Source organism: Manis pentadactyla, chromosome 3 (assembly GCF_030020395.1).
Source record: "Manis pentadactyla isolate mManPen7 chromosome 3, mManPen7.hap1, whole genome shotgun sequence".
Lineage (NCBI taxonomy): Eukaryota > Metazoa > Chordata > Mammalia > Pholidota > Manidae > Manis > Manis pentadactyla.
Genome location: NC_080021.1, coordinates 134,457,046 through 134,476,011, shown reverse-complemented (window position 1 = coordinate 134,476,011; position 18,966 = coordinate 134,457,046). Strand labels below are relative to the sequence as shown.

The window sequence follows — 18,966 nt, the reverse complement described above, 5'->3', positions numbered from 1 at the left end:
CTTGGTCATGGTGTATGATCCTTTTGATGTACTTTTGAATTTGGTTTGCTAATATTTTGTTGAGTATTTTTGCATCTACGTTCATCAGGGATATTGGTCTGTAGTTTTCTTTTTTGGTGGTGTCTTTGCCTGGTTTTGGTATTAGGGTGATGTTAGCTTCATAGAATGAGTTTGGGAGTATCCCCTCCTCCTCTATTTTTTGGAAAACTTTAAGGAGAATGGGTATTATGTCTTCCCTGTATGTCTGATAAAATTCCGAGGTAAATCCATCTGGCCCGGGGGTTTTGTTCTTTGGTAGTTTTTTGATTACCGCTTCAATTTCGTTGCTGGTAATTGGTCTGTTTAGATTTTCTGTTTCTTTCTGGGTCAGTCTTGGAAGGTTGTATTTTTCTAGGAAGTTGTCCATTTCTCCTAGGTTTCCCAGCTTGTTAGCATATAGGTTTTCATTGTATTCTCTAATAATTCTTTGTATTTCTGTGGGGTCCGTCGTGATTTTTCCTTTCTTGTTTCTGATACTGTTGATTTGTGTTGACTCTCTTTTCTTCTTAATAAGTCTGGCTAGAGGCTTATCTATTTTGTTTATTTTCTCGAAGAACCAGCTCTTGGTTTCATTGATTTTTGCTATTGTTTTATTCTTCTCAATTTTATTTATTTCTTCTCTGATCTTTATTATGTCCCTCCTGCTGACCTTAGGCCTCATCTGTTCTTCTTTTTCCAATTTCGATAATTGTCACGTGAGACCATTCATTTGGGATTGCTCTTCCTTTTTTAAATATGCTTGGATGGCTATATACTTTCCTCTTAAGACTGCTTTTGCTGTGTCCCACAGAAGTTGGGGCTTAGTGTTGTTGTTGTCATTTGTTTCCATATATTGCTGGATCTCCATTTTGATTTGGTCACTGATCCATTGATTATTTAGGAGCGTGTTGTTAAGCCTCCATGTGTTTGTGAGCCTCTTTGCTTGCTTTGTACAGTTTATTTCTAGTGTTATGCCTTTGTGGTCTGAAAAGTTGGTTGGTAGGATTTCAATCTTTTGGAATTTTCTGAGGCTCTTTTTGTGGCCTAGTATGTGGTCTATTCTGGAGAATGTTCCATGTGCACGTGAGAAGAATGTATATCCTGTTGCTTTTGGATGTAGAGTTCTATAGATGTCTATTAGGTCCATCTGCTCTACTGTGTTGTTCAGTGCTCCCGTGTCCTTACTTATTTTCTGCCCAGAGGATCTATCCTTTGGGGTGAGTGGTGTGTTGAAGTCTCCTAGAATGAATGCATTGCAGTCTATATCCCCCTTTAGTTCTGTTAGTATTTGTTTCACATATGCTGGTGCTCCTGTGTTGGGTGCATATATATTTAGAATGGTTATATCCTCTTGTTGGACTGAGCCCTTTATCATTATGTAGTGTCCTTCTTTATCTCTTGTTACTTTCTTTGTTTTGAAGTCTATTTTGTCTGATATTAGTACTGCAACCCCTGCTTTCTTCTCACTGTTGTTTGCTTGAAATGTTTTTCCATCCCTTGACTTTTAGTCTGTACATGTCTTTGGGTTTGAGGTGAGTTTCTTGTAAGCAGCATATAGATGGGTCTTGCTTTTTTATCCATTTTGTTACTCTGTGTCTTTTGATTGGTGCATTCAGCCCATTAACATTTAGGGTGACTATTGAAAGATATGTACTTATTGCCATTGCAGGCTTTAAATTCGTGGTTACCAAAGGTTCAAGGTTAGCCTCTTTAGTATCTTACTGCGTAACTTAGCTCGCTTATTGAGCTGTTATATACACTGTCTGGAGATTCTTTTCTTCTCTCCCTTCTTGTTCCTCCTCCTGGATTCTTCATATGTTGGGTGTTTTGTGCTGTGCTCTTTCTAGGAGTGCTCCCATCTAGAGGTGGTTTGTGGAAAGCAAATTCCCTCAGCTTTTGTTTGTCTGGGAATTGTTTAATCCCACCGTCATACTTGAATGATAGTCGTGCTGGATACAGTATCCTTGGTTCAAGGCCCTTCTGTTTCATTGTATTAAATATATCATGCCATTCTCTTCTGGCCTGTAGGGTTTCTGTTGAGAAATCTGATGCTAGCCTGATGGGTTTCCCTTTATAGGTGACCTTTTTCTCTCTAGCTGCCTTTAACACTCTTTCCTTGTCCTTGACCTTTGCCATTTTAATTATTATGTGTCTTGGTGTTGTCCTCCTTGGATCCTTTCTGTTGGTGGTTCTGTGTATTTCCGTGGTCTGTTCGATTATTTCCCCCCCAGTTTTTGGAGGTTTTCAGCAATTATTTCTTCTAAGATACTTTCCATCTCTTTTCCTCTCTCTTCTTCTTCTGGGACCCCTATAATACGGATATTGTTCCTTTTGGATTGGTCACAGAGTTCTCTTAATATTGTTTCATTCCTGGAGATCCTTTTCTCTCTCTCTATGTCCGCTTCTATGCGTTCCTGTTCTCTGATTTCAATTCCATCAATGGCCTCTTGCATTCTATCCATTCTGCTTATAAACCCTTCCAGAGTTTGTTTCATTTCTGCGATCTCCTTTCTGGCATCTGTGATCTCCCTCTGGACTTCATCCCATTTCTCTTGCGTATTTCTCTGCATCTCTGTCAGCATGTTTAGGATTCTTATTTTGAATTCTTTTTCAGGAAGACTGTTTAGGTCTGCCTCCTTCTCTGGTGTTGTCTCTGTGATCTTTGTCTGCCTGTAGCTTTGCCTTTTCATGGTGATAGGAATAGTTTGCAGAGCTTGGACGAGTGACAGCTGGAAGGACTTCCTTTCTTGTTGGTTTGTGGCCCTCCTCTCCTGGGAGAACAGCGACCTCTAGTGGCTTGTGCTGGGTAGCTGCGCGCAGACAGGGTTTCTGCTTCCTGCCCGGCTGCTATGGAGTTAATCTTCCCTGTTGCTGTGTGCGTGGCCTGGCTCGGGCCGCTACTCCAAAGTGGTGGAGTCGCGTTGGAGCAGGAGTGGCTGGGAGGCTATTTATCTCCGTAAGGGGCCTCCCTGCTCCCTGCAGCCCAGGGGTTAGGGTGCCCAGAGATCCCCGGATTCCGTACCTCTGGATTAAGTGTCCCGCCCTGCCCCTTTAAGACTTCCAAAAAGCACCCACCAAAGCAAAACAACGACCACCAAAAAAAAAAAAAAGAAAAAAATTTTAAATTAAAAAAAAAAAATTTATTTTTGATTAAAAAAAAGGTGGTCGTTCGTTTTTCTTTATTCTCCGGTGCCAGCCTCAGGCCTCTGCTCACCGGTCTTGCTGCCCTGTTTCCCTAGTATTGGGGTCCCTATCCCTTTTAGACTTCCAAAAAGCGCTTGCCAAAACAAAACAGCAAAAAAGCAAAAAAAAAAAATGGTCGCGCGCTTTTCTTATGTCCTCCGACACCCGGCCTCCAGTGCCCGCTCACTGTTCTTGCTGCCCTGTTTTCCTAGTATCGAGGGCCCTGCACTCTGGCCCGGATGGCTGGGGCTGGGTGTTCGGCAGTCCTGGGCTCCGTCTCCCTCCCGCTCTGCCCACTCTTCTCCCGCTGGGAGCTGAGGGGAGGGGCGCTCCGCTCCCAGCGGGCTGGGGCTTGTATCTTACCCCCTTCGCGAGGCGCTGGGTTCTCTCAGGTGTGGATGTGGTCTGGATATTGTCCTGTATCCTCTGGTCTTTATTCTAGGAAGGGTTGTCTTTGTTATATTTTCATAGATATATGTTGTTTTGGGAGGAGATTTCCGCTGCTCTACTCACGCCGCCATCTTCCGCCCCCATTCTCAAAAACTTTTTTTAAAACAACTTATTTGTTTGAATTAATGAAATATACATCTCAATTGTTATGGCTCATCTCTTTTTAGAAGTTTTATTGAAACATAATTCACATCCAGAAGGTGACACATACTTAGTTTCATGAGCTTTGATATCCTCATACACTTAGGACACCATTACCACAATCAAAATAATGAGCACACCCATCAACCAAAGAGTTTCCTTCTGTTGCTTTATAATCCCTCCCTTCTCCTCTTTATCCCCAGGCAACCGCTGGTCCCTTTTTTTTGTCAGTAAAGATGAGTTGGCATTTGCTATCGTTTTATATAAATGGAATCATGCAGCATGTTTCTTGATCTGCATTCTTTCCCTGAGATACTGATTTTGAGATTCATCTGTTGCTACATGTGACAGTAATTCATTCCTGTTTTATGGTTAAGCAATATTCCACAGTACTCACAGGCCAGTTTATTTGTCTGTTTACCTGAAGATGGTCACTTGGGTTATTTCCAGTTTTCTATTACAAATAAAGCTGCTGTGAACTTTTTTGTTGTTGTTGTTATCATTAATCTACAATTACATGAAGAACATTATGTTTACTAGCTTCCCCCTTCACCAAGTCCCCCCACCAAACCCCATTACAGTCACTGTCCATCAGCATAGTAAGATGTTGTAGAATCACTACTTGTCTTCTCTGTGTTGCACAGCCCTCCCCATGCCCCCCCCACATTATACATGCTAATCGTAATGCCCCCTTTCTTTTTCCCCACCCTTATCCCTCCCTTACCTCCCATTCTCCCCAGTCCCTTTCCCTTTGGTAGCTGTTAGTCCGTTCTTGGGTTCTGTGATTCTGCTGCTGTTTTGTTCCTTCAGTTTTCCTTTGTTCTTATACTCCACATATGAGTGAAATCATTTGGTATTTGTCTTTCTCCGCTTGGCTCATTTCACTGAGCATAATACCCTCTAGCTCCATCCATGTTGTTGCGAATGGTAGGATCTGTTTTTTTCTTATGGCTGCGTAATATTCCATTGTGTATATGTACCACATCTTCTTTATACATTCATCTACTGATGGACACTTAGGTTGCTTCCATTTCTTGGCTATTGTAGATACTGCTGCAATAAACATAGGGGTGCATCTGTCTTTTTCAAACTGGGCTGCTGCATTCTTAGGGTAAATTCCTAGAAGTGGAATTCCTGGGTCAAATGGTATTTCTATTTTGAGCTTTTTGAGGAACCTCCATACTGCTTTCCATAGTGGTTGAACTAATTTACATTACCACCAGCAGTGTAGGAGGGTTCCCCTTTCTCCACAACCCTGCCAACATTTGTTTTTGTTTGTCTTTTGGATGGTAGCCATGCTTACTGGTGTGAGGTGATATCTCATTATGGTTTTAATTTGCATTTCTCTGATAACTAGCTATGTGGAGCATCTTTTCATGTGTCTCTTGGCCATCTGAATTTCTTCTTTGGAGAACTGTCTGTTCAGCTTCTCTCCCCACTTTTTAATTGATTATTTGCTTTTTGTTTGTTGAGGTGCGTGAGCAGTTTATATATTTTGGATGTCAAGTCTTTATCGGATCTGTCATTTATGAATATATTCTCCCATACTGTAGGGTACCTTTTTGTTCTATTGATGGTGTCCTTTGCTGTACAGAAGCTTTTCAGCTTGATGTAGTCCCACTTGTTCATTTTTGCTTTTGTTTCCCTTGCCCGGGGAGATACGTTCATGAAGAAGTCGCTCATGTTTATGTCCAAGAGATTTTTGCCTATGTTTTTTTCTAAGAGTTTTATGGTTTCATGACTTACATTCAGGTCTTTGATCCATTTTGAATTTACTTTTGCGTATGGGGTTAGACAGTGATCCAGTTTCATTCTCTTACATGTAGCTGTCCAGTTTTGCCAGCACCATCTGTTGAAGAGACTGTCATTTCCCCATTGTATGTCCATAGCTCCTTTATCATATATTATTTGACCATATATGTTTGGGTTAATGTCTGGAGTCTCTATTCTGTTCCACTGGTCTGTGGCTCTGTTCTTGTGCCAGTACCAAATAGTCTTGATTTCTGTGGCTTTGTAGTAGAGCTTGAAGTTGGGGAGCGAAATTTCCCCCACTTTATTCTTCCTTCTCAGGATTGCTTTGGCTATTCGGGGTCTTTGGTGTTTCCATATGAATTTTTGAACTATTTTTTCCAGTTCATTGAAGAATGCTGTTGGTAATTTGATAGGGATTGCATCAAATCTGTGTATTGCTTTGGGCAGGATGGCCATTTTGACTATATTAATTCTTCCTAGCCAGGAGCATGGGATGAGTTTCCATTTGTTAGTGTCCTCTTTAATTTTTCTTAAGAGTGTCTTATGGTTTTCAGGGTATAGGTCTTTCACTTCTTTGGTTAGGTTTATTCCTAGGTATTTTATTCTTTTTGATGCAACTATGAATGGAAATGAAATTGTTTTCCTGATTTCTCTTTCTATTGGTTCATTGTTGCTGTGAAGTTTTTGTGTATAAGTCTTTCTGTGGGTTCAGATTTTCATTTCTCCTGAGTGAGTGCAACTAGGACAGAGTGTTGCATTATGGCATGCGTATATTAACTTCTTAAGAAACTGCCAAACTCATTTCCAAAGTATTTGTTCTAGTGTTTATAATTTTTAGCTATTAAAATAGATGTGTATCTCATTGCAGTTTTAACTTGCATTTCCCTATTGACTAATGATCTTGAGCATCTTTTCATGGGCTATTTGCCATCTGTATGTCTTTAATAAGATACACAGTCTATCGAAATTGTTTTCCCACTTTATAATTGCTTATCACTCTGTTTCCACAGTTCCTCACATATTCTAGATTCAAGTCCTCTATCAGATACAGGATTTAAGATATTTTCTCCCAATATGTGGCCCATAATTACATTCTCTTGACAGTTTCTCTTGAAGAACAGAAGTTTTTTATTTTGATGAAGTGCAGTTTATCAGTTTTTTTCTTTTATACCTCATGCTTTTGGAAATCTTTGAACCTGGTATCACAAAGATTTTCGGTAAGTTTTATAATTTGGAGTTTTATATTTAGGTCGATGATCTATTTTTGACAAATTAATTCATATTTATATGATCTATTTTGATTTTTGTATGTAGTTTGAGGTATAGATAGAAGTTCCCTTTTTTTTGCATATGCAAATCTAGTTATCCCAGCATGTGGAACACCATTGTTGAAAATTAGTTGCCCTTGTATGTGTGGGCCTGTTTCTGTACTCTCTATTCTGTTCATTAGTCTATCTTACAGTAATATCACACTATATTGATTACCCTTAAATCACTTTTAATCTCTGTGTCTTTTCTTTTTCTTGTAATTCATCTGTCAAAGAAACAAGGTCATATGCCCAAAGAGTTTCCCAGAGTTGGAATTTTACTGCAGACAGCAGTGTACTGGTAAATAGCTAACATCTGGCTGTCTGAGGAAAAAAGCCTTGACCTGTTGCACTTGCTGGTTTCTGTGGTATAAATATTCCCACCATGGCTGATTTAAAACTACCACTATGACATCACTGAATGCCAATTTGGAAAGAGATGTGCAATAGTACACTATTATGTAGTATTTCTATATACAAGAGGCATAACTAACCCAAGAGCATAGACAAAGGTAAAATGTAGTGAAATAATTTAGGAATAATGAGTTGTATTTGTTACCTTTGTTTGAAACAAAAGTTTATGTATTTAATTTTTAACAATGACCATTTAACAGCTAGCTTACAAAATTCCTGAAAATTTAGCAATCAGCTGTTACAACTTGATGCAAGCCAGTTCCAGCACAACCTTGCTTATAGGGTAGTTGAACATGTTTTTCTCTGTCCCTTATATTTCTGTGTTTCCTGAAAATTAATAGAGAAATGCAGAGGTTTGATCAAATTCAGGTTCAGCTTTTCTTGCATGATTATTTCATAGGTTGCAGAAGGCCACTGATCATCCTTGCCTTTATCCATTAATTCATTAGGGCTGCAAATAGGTGATAGTTCTAATTCTGTCATTCTTTCTTCATTTGTTATCTGGGATGATAGGTAAAGAAAATCTTACCTAGAACTAGTCCATTATACTGGGGTATCAATTCATTTAGGAAATGCAGGCTAAATAAAAGGCATTTATTGCTTACCTTACATTTATCCATTTTTCAGAGTAATGAGTTAGCTTTCTAGCACACTTCAGAGGTGCCAATGACTTTTTTGATTTGATGTGTTTAGATCCACTGAGCTTTTATTCTTATGAGTGCTTAACCTGACCCAATTTTTTAGCTAGAAGTACCTTGTTCAGTTGATTTTGGATCCTTTACACAGACACTTAGTGGTTTTTGTTTCCTTGCTCCCTAGTAAGACACTTTGTTCCTGATTTTTCACCTGTACTTCCTACCCCATATTTCATACTTCACACCAAGTCATCTTCCCAAGATATATGCCTTTAACAGAATATGGTATTTAGAGACCATAGTTTGGACACAAGGGATGCTCACTGCTACTGGGTTCTTGATTGTTTCTAGGACATTCAAGTGGACAGAACTGAGTGCACACACACACATATTTTTAAGATAAAATATATTATGAGGTATTTCCATTTAAAATTTAGGACTGCAGGATTTTTAGCTAAACTTTCTCACATTTGTCTCTCTTTTTCTTTCATGTTCAAAATCCCAGTTATCAGTAATATTACTCTTTTGCTACACACACAACAGTCACAAATAACATTACCAACATTACCTCTGATAGTATGATTAATAAAAATGTATATATAGATGAGTAGTCAAATTCATATTTTAAAGGTACTTTACTTTCTTCTGATGAGTTATATCACCAACTTGATGAACATGTAAGTTAATTTGATTAATTTTGTTTTCAAATTTCAGAGATTAAGAATTTTAATTTAGTCTATTTTGTGCTTACATAAAACGTACATGTTTCCAAAGTTCAATCTGATATGATGTTTTCCAGCTTGCTTCTATCCCTGTTCTTTCCCTGGTTTATGTTACAATTTAAGAAAATGAAATGTATATGAGTTTCCTATGCTATCCAAAGTATAGTATTCCAATAAAACATTTTGTGAGCTGAAATAGCATAAAATGAAAAAGGAATTACCATTAATGTACATGGGCAAAAATTTTTTGGGGTTTCCCATTTCCCAAAAATAACCTCTCTTAGACTTTTCTGATACCTTAGGACATGTCTTGCTAAGAGATGCACAAAATAAATCAAGGTAAAGCACAGATGCTCATAAACTCAATTCAAAGCTATGGCAGCTTGATGCTGAAATGCTGAATACCATTCCCAGTGGTGCCACTCTCACTGTCCGGGGTGCGTGCTGCTTCTACAGTGGCTCACTGCAAAACGGGTGCTGAATGCTGTTTTCACTTTTCACCTTTTTTGATAAAAGCAAAACTTCGGATTCTCTCTGCAAAACAGGTACTAATGTAGGTCTTTTGTAAAAAAGACTGCCAAAAAAGGAGGACCTACCTGTATGTATTTGTAGGTCTGTATCTCTTAGGTGAATGGTAACACACATTCCACCTTGCTTTTCTATCAGTATATCTGAGGTGCTCCGTAGCAATATAGAGAGATATTCCTCATTACTTTTTAAGTTGCTTAATATTAATGTTTAACATTCATCATTCTTTTACCAAATTTCTCTCTAGATGAGTTTGGGTTTCCAGTATTTTGCTATTACAAAGTCCTAGTGTCTTCCTATTTTTGCCAATATATATTTGGGATATATTTTAGTATTAGTATTTTTCAACATTTATAAAAAATTTCAAATCCAGCAAAGTTTAAAGAATTTTACAACTATACCCACCACTTAAACTGACATAGAATTTTTGTGAAGCGTATAAAAATAAGTGTATATTCTTTGTTTTGACAAATGCATATACTTGTGAAACCCAAACTCCTGTCAAGATACAGAACATTATCATCATCCCAGAAAGTTCTCTCTTGCTTCTTCAGAAGCAACCACTTTGATGTTTTTTCTACCATCAGCTTAATATTTTAAAGTCATTTTACAAATGTGCCTATTTTGCATGCTCTATGATTAGATTCTCTCCTGATTTTGCTTATATTTTGCATATCATTAACCTGTAATATAGAACCTTGTTACATTTGCCCTTCAGTGGAGTATTATATAGATTTGATTCCCTTCCCACTGTTTTCTTTTAAACTTTACTCAGATATAATTCCAATACTATACAATTCAGCCACTTAAATTGTACATTTCAATGGTTTTTGACACATTATTAATTTTTTAATTGTAAAATATATAACAACAAAATTTGCCATTTTAACCATTCTTAAGTGTACAGTTTAATATGTATTAGTTATATTCATATTATATGCAACCATCACCAACCACCATCCAGCTCCAGAACTTTTCCATCATCATAAACAGAAACTCTGTACCCATGAAATAACTCCCCACTCCCCCACCCCTCAGCTCCTGGTAACTCCTCTTTTACTTTGCCTCTATGGATTTGTCTGCTCTGGGTACTTCATAGTGAGGTGGAATATAATACTTGTCCTCTGTCTGGCTTATTTCACTCAGCATAATGTGTTCAGGTTCATCATCATAGGATGTACCAGTACTTCATTTCTTTCTTTTTTGTATAGTATCTTTGGGGGAGGGGGGTAAAATACACATAAAGTTTACCATTTTAATCATTTTAAAATGTACAATTAAGTGACAGCCATTCACAGTGTTTTGTAGCCATCACCATGATCTAGTTCCAGAACATTTTTAGCACCCAAGCGCATTAAGCAGTCACTCCCCATCCCCTCCACCAGTCCCAGGTCACCACTAATCTGCTTTCTGTCTCTATGAATTTGCCTTTTCTGGATATTTCATATAAATGGAATCATACATAAGCATTTTGTGCCTGGCTTATTTCACTTAGCATAATGTTTTCAAAGTTTATTCATGTCATAACATGTATCAGTTCTCCCTTTCCTCTTACAGCCAAATAATATTCTGTAGTATAACTACACTATATTTTTTTTATCCATTCATCAGCTGATGGGCATTTAAACTGTTTCCGCTTTTTGTGCATTAATAATAATACTGCTATGAATGGCATTATTGAATACTTTTGCTATAACCATCATATAAGTCTTGTGTAAGTCTTCATGTGGGCATAAATTTTCATTTATCTTAAATACATACTGAGAAGTGACATTGCTGGTCAATTAGTAATTCTGTGTTTAAATTTTTGAGGAACTGTCAGACTTTTCCAAAGTGGTCACACCATTTCATATATCTACCAGCAATGTATGAGGTTCCCATTTCTCCACAGCCTCACCAGCAGTTATTAAATGTCTGTTTTATTATAACGATCCTAGTGAGTGTGGAGTGGTGTAAGTTGTTGTGGTTTTCATTTGCATTTCCCTGATACCAATGATGCTGAGCATCTTACTGGCTATTCACAGTATAGAGCTTCTTTGGAAAAGCATTTGTTGAGAGCCTGGCCTGTTTTTCACTTGCATCATTTCTTAACAGTTGTAAGAGTCCTTAATGTATTCTAGATGTAAGTCCCTTATCAGATACATGATTTACAAATATTTTCCACCATTCTGTGGGTTGTCTTTTTACTTTCTTGACAGTGTCCTTTGCAGTACAAAAGTTTTCGGTTTTGGTGATGTCCAGTTTATATGCTTTTTCTCTTGTTGCTTGTGCTTTTGGTTTCATATGTAAGAATCACTGCCTAATCCAAAGGCGTGAAGCTTTATGCCTATGTTTCCTTTGAAGAGTTTTGTACTTCTGGCTCTTATGTTTATGGTGTAAGGTAGGGGGTCCAACTTCATTCTTTTTCATGTGGATCTCTAGTTTTCCCAACACCATTTGTTGAAAAGACTGTTCTTTCTCCTTAACCATTTTTAACCATTGAATTGTCTTTGGCACCCTGGTCAGAAAAATTATTTGGTCTTAAATGTGAGGATTTATTTATGGACTCTGAACTCTATTCCATTCATGTGTATGTCTATCTTCTGTTTTCTTTTAAAAACTCATGAATTTAAAGAGGGTGTTTACAAAAGTATGTTTTTGCCCCATTGTTTTATAATCTCTGTTTGCTGTTTCCTCTATTTGTTTGGTCCCAAAAGCGTCTCCTATTTTCTCTACAATTATATCTCATTTTGTGCATAATGCCATCTGAGAAGGGAGTGCCTGGTGGGTAAGAGGAATGTTAATGTCATTGGGATGGTGAAGTTCCCATTTTTTTATAAAGACTGCTTGAACACAGGAATCTTCAGTTGGCAATAATGGCATAAAATGATTAAAATAAGGAAGCTTCTGGTTCCAAGACTTTCTTATCTTACTTAGATTTGAGATGCACTACCATGAAAGTATGCTCAATTAATGGTTATAACTTCTCTTTGAGAAAGTAGGCATTTCAGACCTGTCAAAACTTACGATTATACTCCTTTGCAGAGCTCCTGAGTTGGAGGTAGAAGAAGAAGCTCAAGTTCAAGAGATGACCCTAGATGAGTGGAAAAATCTTCAGGAACAGACCAGACCAAAGCCTGAGTTTAACATCCGGAAACCGGAGTCCGCTGTCCCTTCCAAAGCAGTGGTGATACACAAGTCCAAATACAGAGATGATGTAAGCATGATATTTTGTATCTGGAGGCAAACCTCACTGTTAACTTACTGGAAACCACCTGGACCTCTCCACTTCTGTTCTGAAAATGGAACATTGGTAGTTGGCATTCTAGTTTCTACCTACGAGTAATCGGAGATGATGTGTGCCTAATTTTACTGTACCTTCAGGGTTCATTAAGAAACAGAATTGAAGCTTGACTTACCAGCACTTAATACAGAGCAGTGGCGGAGCACACTCTGCCCAGCCCGGAGCTGTGCTGGCCTGGGCAAATGCTCTATGTTAACTGCATTTGTTTTGTCTCAGAAGAGGTACAGGATGTATTGTGAGCATTGCCATTTCAAAGGGTAACAATCAGCATTTTCATTAGGTTGCCTCTAGTTTTCATTCTTAATAAGAGCATTTACTTGGGAGTAGTGGATCCTTTTAAACTAGTCATAGTTCTGTGCTCCTTAAAGCCTTCCTGTGTATGGCAGCCGCTCTGCCCCTCCGCACGGCTGCCGGAGCCCAGAGGGGCGGCATGAAGAGCTGGCCGCAGGGTCAGGCTGCTCCGGCCAGCTGTTCCATCAGGATGCTCACAGGGTCCCTCTCTTGTGATGACCTTATTTTTCATGGTTTATGCTCAGCTCTTTACTGAAAGTCTCAGCTTTGAAAATATCTACCAGCAAAATGGATAAGGATGGTCACTGAGTGAGTAATTTAATCCCATTGGTTAAGTTACTGAATGGGAAGGTACACTGAAGCATTCTAATTTTGAAATTTAGAATTTGCATCATTCAGTCACAACTGCTTACCTCAATAGCAGTCTGTGAGCAAACTCCCTCTCTGTTGGGGTTACTTACTGATACCCCATGTGAAACCCAGGGAATTCATTCTGTGTGGACTTGGCTGTGTCCCACCGACACTTGGGCTAGTTGCAGTCTTTGAATGAATACTTTGACTAGAGGGTCACATAGGCTCCAGAAAACCCTCCCACCTGCCGTTTTGGGCAGTGTCCCTTAGCCTCACTGATATATTCTAAGCTGTTCCACTGCATAGGGTTTTTGTACACACAGGAGGCCAGAGCCATATTCTCTTGGCAATCTCTGTGAGGTACTTTTTACAAGCCTACAGATGCTAGCTGAGCTGTTCTCTTCTTCTCCATTTCTGTTCTTTCTTGTTTCAGGGCACTGTAAATAAAACTTGGGAGTAAAACAGATGTGCTGTCAGGGTGTGAAATGTACCGCTGACATGTAGGTAAAAACAGAAGCTGTTCTTCCCTAATCCACACCAGATTCACCTCCCTGGCTCTGGAGAGAGGTCTCCTGGAATATTTGAAGCAACCGGGTTAGTTGAGTCATCAGCCTTGGTCTCAGCAAAGTACAGATCTTTGATCCTCGTTAATCTTATGGCACTGAATCTTACAGCAGTTCTGCCAGGAATTGTCCTTAAAGCAACATAAGCCAAGTCTTGGGGTCACAAGTTGCTTTGCTCTGGACACTCTAAGAAACAAAAGCACTAGAATCCTACCTCTTTGGATTAGTAAGTTCAGACTCCTGGTAGCTCCGAGCAGGCTGTGGAGTTCCCCCAGCACTCCACGAGCTTCCCTGCTCAGGCACACGGAGCTGGCAGTTTATTACCTTGCCTGTATTTTTGTGCATTTCTACCAGAGTGCAGTTCTCCTAAATTGTTCTTCCCTTTACTTTCTTAGCTTCAAGAGTCCCTCTCCCTAACACCTCTGCTTTATTTCAGTGTGAAACAAGGAGACACAAATGTTTAGCATGAAAAGTGTAGTGAACATGCAGCCTCATGGGGGTGAGGTGCTCAGGGAACCATGGTTCCCGTTCCTGGGCGAGTCACAGGAATGTTTGACATGACGGTGCTGTGGAGTCTCATCCAGGATCACTGGCATGTTTCCTGTAGGTTTATATTTTACTTAAAAGCAGGGTTTTTTTTGTTTGTTTTATCCATTATTATGAAGTAAAGTCACATCAAATTTAGAGATTTATTTAATAATTTTTAATGAGATGAAACTTACTTGACCTCTTACAATAAAATGTATTTTCTCAAAGAACTTCAAAGAAAGCATTCTTAAAAAGCAGCTCGAGCTCTTCATGTAGCCTCACACATAGCCTCAGTAGCAGCTCTCAGAAAACCATAGTCTTGTTTTGAGTCAGAACTGTTCAGTGTAAATCATGCAGTTTTTAACATACGGTATTTGTACAGTCAGCACCCACATTGAAAGGAGTTTCTTCATCAAGTTCTATTCTAGGAAGGTAATATTTCCTTATTTATCAAAGCATTTGTGAATAAGCAAAACAAAAGGCAGAAATTAAAACTTTTTAATTTCAGCAAAATACACCTAGATATATAACATGTATCTGTTCATGTCCATCCACATAGCTTACCTTGCTAAACTGATAGAAATTTGGTCTCATTTGAATAGTATGTGCAGAGTCTTGAGTATGAGGACGTGTGGCTGCAGACCACGGAGGCCACCTGTGCTGGAACCAGGGTGGCAGCGCCGTGTCCCTCACCCACTCCCGGCCCAGCCCTGTAGCCCAGGGCCCATGGCACATCAGGGAGGCCACCTTCCAGCTGCAAGGCCATCTCAGCTCCACTGCAGTGTGGCGCTGGGACACTGGCCGAGTGAGCTTGCATGGAGACCGCCATGTGCATGTGCCTGATGCTGTGCCGTGTTTCAGGTGGTAAGGGATGACTGTGAGGATGATGCCCACATCTTCCGGAAAGCGGCCAATGACATCACATCCCAGCTGGACATTAATTTTGGTGACCTCCCTCGTCCTGGGCGTGGAGCCCGAGGTGGCACACGGGGAGGCCGGGGAAGGACCAGAAGGGCAGAGAACTATGGGCCCAGAGCAGAAGTGGTGGTGAGTGTATTCTAAGTCCTGGGCTATTTTCTAAGGGATGCAAGAGGGTCGGACACCCTGGGCCTACCCAGTCTGATTTGGGAGGGTCATCAGGGTTTGCTGCCCATCCTTCTGCCTAGTGTGGGTCTGAGGTTGGGTGTCTGGAGGGCGGTGTCAGCATCGTGGACATCGCTTGGATACAGACCGTCTAGTATCCCTGGCCTCTGGGAGGCCCACCGTGTGCTGCAAATGCACTCAGCGCTGGAGAACTCACTCCTGCCCAGACAGGTTTCCCCCGCGTGGGCTCAAATCAGATCGCCTGACAGTCGCCTTCTGACTGTGACCGGATGGCGTGCCACCTGCCCTTGTGCTGAATTTCAGGGAAGGTAGAACCCCTCCCCGGGCTCCAGTGTCCTTGGGCCTCTGTGGTTCTTCCCGCTCCTTGGCCAGCATGGCTCTGCCTCTAGTTCCACCGATGAGAGCGCCCTGCCCCGTGGGTGTGTGCACCTCTGGGCCTTCTCCACCCCTTTGCCTGCTGGAACCTAGAGCAACAGGTCCTCTGATCTCACTTCCTCAGGGAGGGCCTCTTTGGCCTCATTTCCTCCCACACCAGGTCACATTGCTTGAGCAAAGAATTTTATCTCTTTTCCTTGAAGCATTATCTCCATTTGTAATTGAATCCTTGCTGGTGTGATTATTGATCAGCGTCTGCCATCTTTCCAGTGGAGGCCATGCTCGTAGTGAGTTCCCCAATGCCTAGCATAATGTAAGCATATAGCTGGCACTTCACCTATGTTCTGTGAACAGATATATGGGTGCCTATTTAGTGGGAGTTGGGCACAATGCCCTGTTAGTAGAATGGGCCACCGTATAGTCCTGGAGATTCTGGGGCAGTCCCTGCTCTGTGGTTGGTCTTGGAAGTGTTCCCTTTGCTGCCCGATTCCCTCACTCCACAGGGTGGCCCCTGACAAGTGCCTCTACTTTGTTGCCCTTCAGCAAGACAAAAACACGTTTTTTTCTGGGTAGAATTGAGGCCAGGTTGGAAAAAGGATCTGTTGTGGAATAGAAAATACTCGCTCCTTTCCAATAGCAGTGCTCCAGCCTCCTGCAGTGTGTGGCCTGTGCAGCGTGGTGATCTGGTGCATCCCTGCCTCTCTGCTGTCTGTCCCTCCTGCCACCCCCCTGTGCCCCTCCAGCTCAGGACCACCCCACACCCAACCCCTCCTGTCACGCTGCTGTGATTCAGGGCTGTGTCCTCTTTGCTCAGGACTGAGGCTTATCTCCAGGACCTTCTCTTCAGAAAACTATACCTGACCGTGATGTGTACTTTACCACCATTGCAGAGGCCGCCCTGCTGTGGGTGCTCATTCCCAGGCCATCTGTGATGCTGGGCACACTGGAACTCTCAGTGTTTCCTCCCCAGCCCTGGGAGCTCCCCGAGGGTATGACCTGTCTTTAATCAACCATGTGTCTCCATATAGTAAACATGCTGTGGCATTCATTGGATGAGGGAAGTGCAGGTACAAAGGGTTACTCCGTAAGGACTGGAGTGGGGAGGCAGCGAGGCAGGTGCTGGCAGCCCTTTTGCAGAGGGGACAGCAAGCCTGAGAAGGGAGACACACCTCTGTGGCGTGCGGGCAGCATGTGGCTGCCGCTCAGAAGCAGCGCCCACGGGTGACCCTGTGCCTCTCTCCTTCCACAGGGACCTGCCTCTGCCCTGACTGTTCGGGCTGCACCCCGACTAGCTTCTCCCCTGGGTGAGGGCAGGCCCCGTGCCTCACAGGGCACTGTCAGAGTGGGAGTGGGTGAAATGGCAGTTGGTTTCAAAACTTTTCTTCTTTAGACACAAGACATTGCTCCAAACCCGGATGACCCCGAAGACTTCCCTGCTCTGGCCTGAGAGAGCCCTGCATCCCTGGCAGCTGACAGTAGCATGGGCCTACCTATGAAGAGACTTTTCTTGCTGTGGGGAAGAGAATCAGACTCTAAGAACAATAGATGTTGCTTTTTCCCCCTATAGCATGAATTGGTTGCACTTTTTTGGCCTGGGGGTGTGGACAGGGATTTCCCCAGATAAGGAGCAGCAGTTCCGGTCAGGGCCTTAGCCTGGCACTTTCCCAAGAAGATGAGGAATGGTGATTATTTTTTTATCTCAGGAATTCCAGTTGATATTGGGAATCATATCTAAAATGTGTGCACAGAGATTGTATTGACTCATCCACAGAAGTAACGTAATTTCTAAGATAGAACCTACTGACTCCATAAGTTGTACAGGGAATGGAAGGCTGCGTCCGTTAGCAGTAGAGGAGATGAATATAAATTGGACCATTAATTTAAAGCAGTCACAGCCTAGTTTTCAGAGACCAAGAAATAAAAATGCAGTTGTATTTACTGTTTACTTGTAAATGTTATCTTCTCCTATAATTTTTTGAGTTCTTGTTTTAATTTAACCAATAATTCTAAGCGGCTGTTTGCAGCTACTGGTCACCACTCTGTGACAGAATTGGGGAAGGACTCACTTTTTCAACAGTGATTTAAACCTCGTGGATCCTGTGTGTGTGTGTGTGTGTACACACACGCACACATGCTTAGTGTAAATGTGCATATCTAGTGTTGGGTGGATTTTAAGGTCAGCATTAAGCATATGATTTTTAAAATCACATTATTTAACCCACCAAATGAACAGGGTCCCCAGCAATATTACTACCAAATCCTTTTCTTCTTCTAAACTAGCATCTGAACTCAATAGGTATATACAAAGGCCCTCTGTCCGTGTCCTGGGCAACAGTGGTGGTTAGTGCCCAGCTGGCTATCACTGAGCACCTCGGTGTGTTCTCGCTGCAGCACCCGCAGTCCCCAAGGTTAGGGGCTTGGGGTCGGGTTGGGTAAGTCCAGAGCTCTCAGCACCACCCCTGTGAGGTGGCCAGCTGGGGGCCAGGCCGGGGCAGTTGTCACAGGTGCAGGAGTGGGGCCAGCAGCTCCCCCACTTTGCTTAAGAAACTGTGGGGAATGTTTGCCTGTCACACAGTAAACATGCCTGTTTGGAATCTGAAGCTTGGCCACAGGATCTATGCTTTTTCCAGCTTTGCTAAACTGTCTCAGATAGCTCTGAACGGGAACCTGAGTGTAAATAAAGGTTGGTATTTCCCTCCTAACTGTGTGTGTAGAAAGCTGAATCCTTTTCAATCACACCCAGATGAAGAGGAGAATGGGGGTAAGGCCCCAGTGAGAAGAGTGGTGTTTGTTGAATAGTCAGAGCTGAACCCTGGCTGTTCCAGCCCGTTCCAGACCTTTACTGTCTGAAACTGGGTGACAGTCTACTTTTGGACTATTGTTATTAATATCCAAGTACTACAGTATATCAACAGATTGTTTTATTCCCCCTCCCTGGAAAAGACAGTGGACCTAAGTCCCCTGATCTGAGTCTTAGCATGAATATGAATGTCAGGCTCAGCCACAATGATGAGCTGGTTCAACATGAGGCTGTCATCACCTGGCAGGCTCACAGCGTCACATTCAGTCGCTCCACCTCACCTTGGCTCTGAGGATGACAGAACATCCCTCTGAAGTCCCCTCGGGCTATAACACTTGAAAAGCCTGTGGCACTGGGTTCATGTATCTGCAAACACTTTGTCTTCCCAAACACACCGAGGGCTCCTGTACCAGGCAGCCGTCTTGGGGCCGGGTGTTTCTGAGCCTGCGGAGGGCTCCACTCGCCCATGAGGGCTACCCGTCAGGCTGGTGGGGCAGATGGATGGTGGGTTTTGTCCTGTG

General features: G+C 41.7%; 1 protein-coding gene across 3 annotated transcripts in view; it reads left to right on the top strand.

Moving 5' to 3' along the window:
• HABP4 (hyaluronan binding protein 4) overlaps window positions 1-17,598 on the top strand; it is a 47,181-nt gene extending 29,583 nt beyond the window's left edge. For all 3 annotated transcript variants that reach the window (XM_036904424.2, XM_036904423.2, XM_036904422.2), the window contains 3 exons: window positions 12,175-12,346; window positions 15,028-15,213; window positions 17,036-17,598. In XM_036904424.2, coding sequence (XP_036760319.1) covers window positions 12,175-12,346; window positions 15,028-15,213; window positions 17,036-17,092 — 415 coding nt within the window. In that variant the 3' untranslated portion in view covers window positions 17,093-17,598. The remainder of the gene's footprint in view (window positions 1-12,174; window positions 12,347-15,027; window positions 15,214-17,035) is intronic.
• The last annotated feature ends 1,368 nt before the right edge of the window (window positions 17,599-18,966 follow it).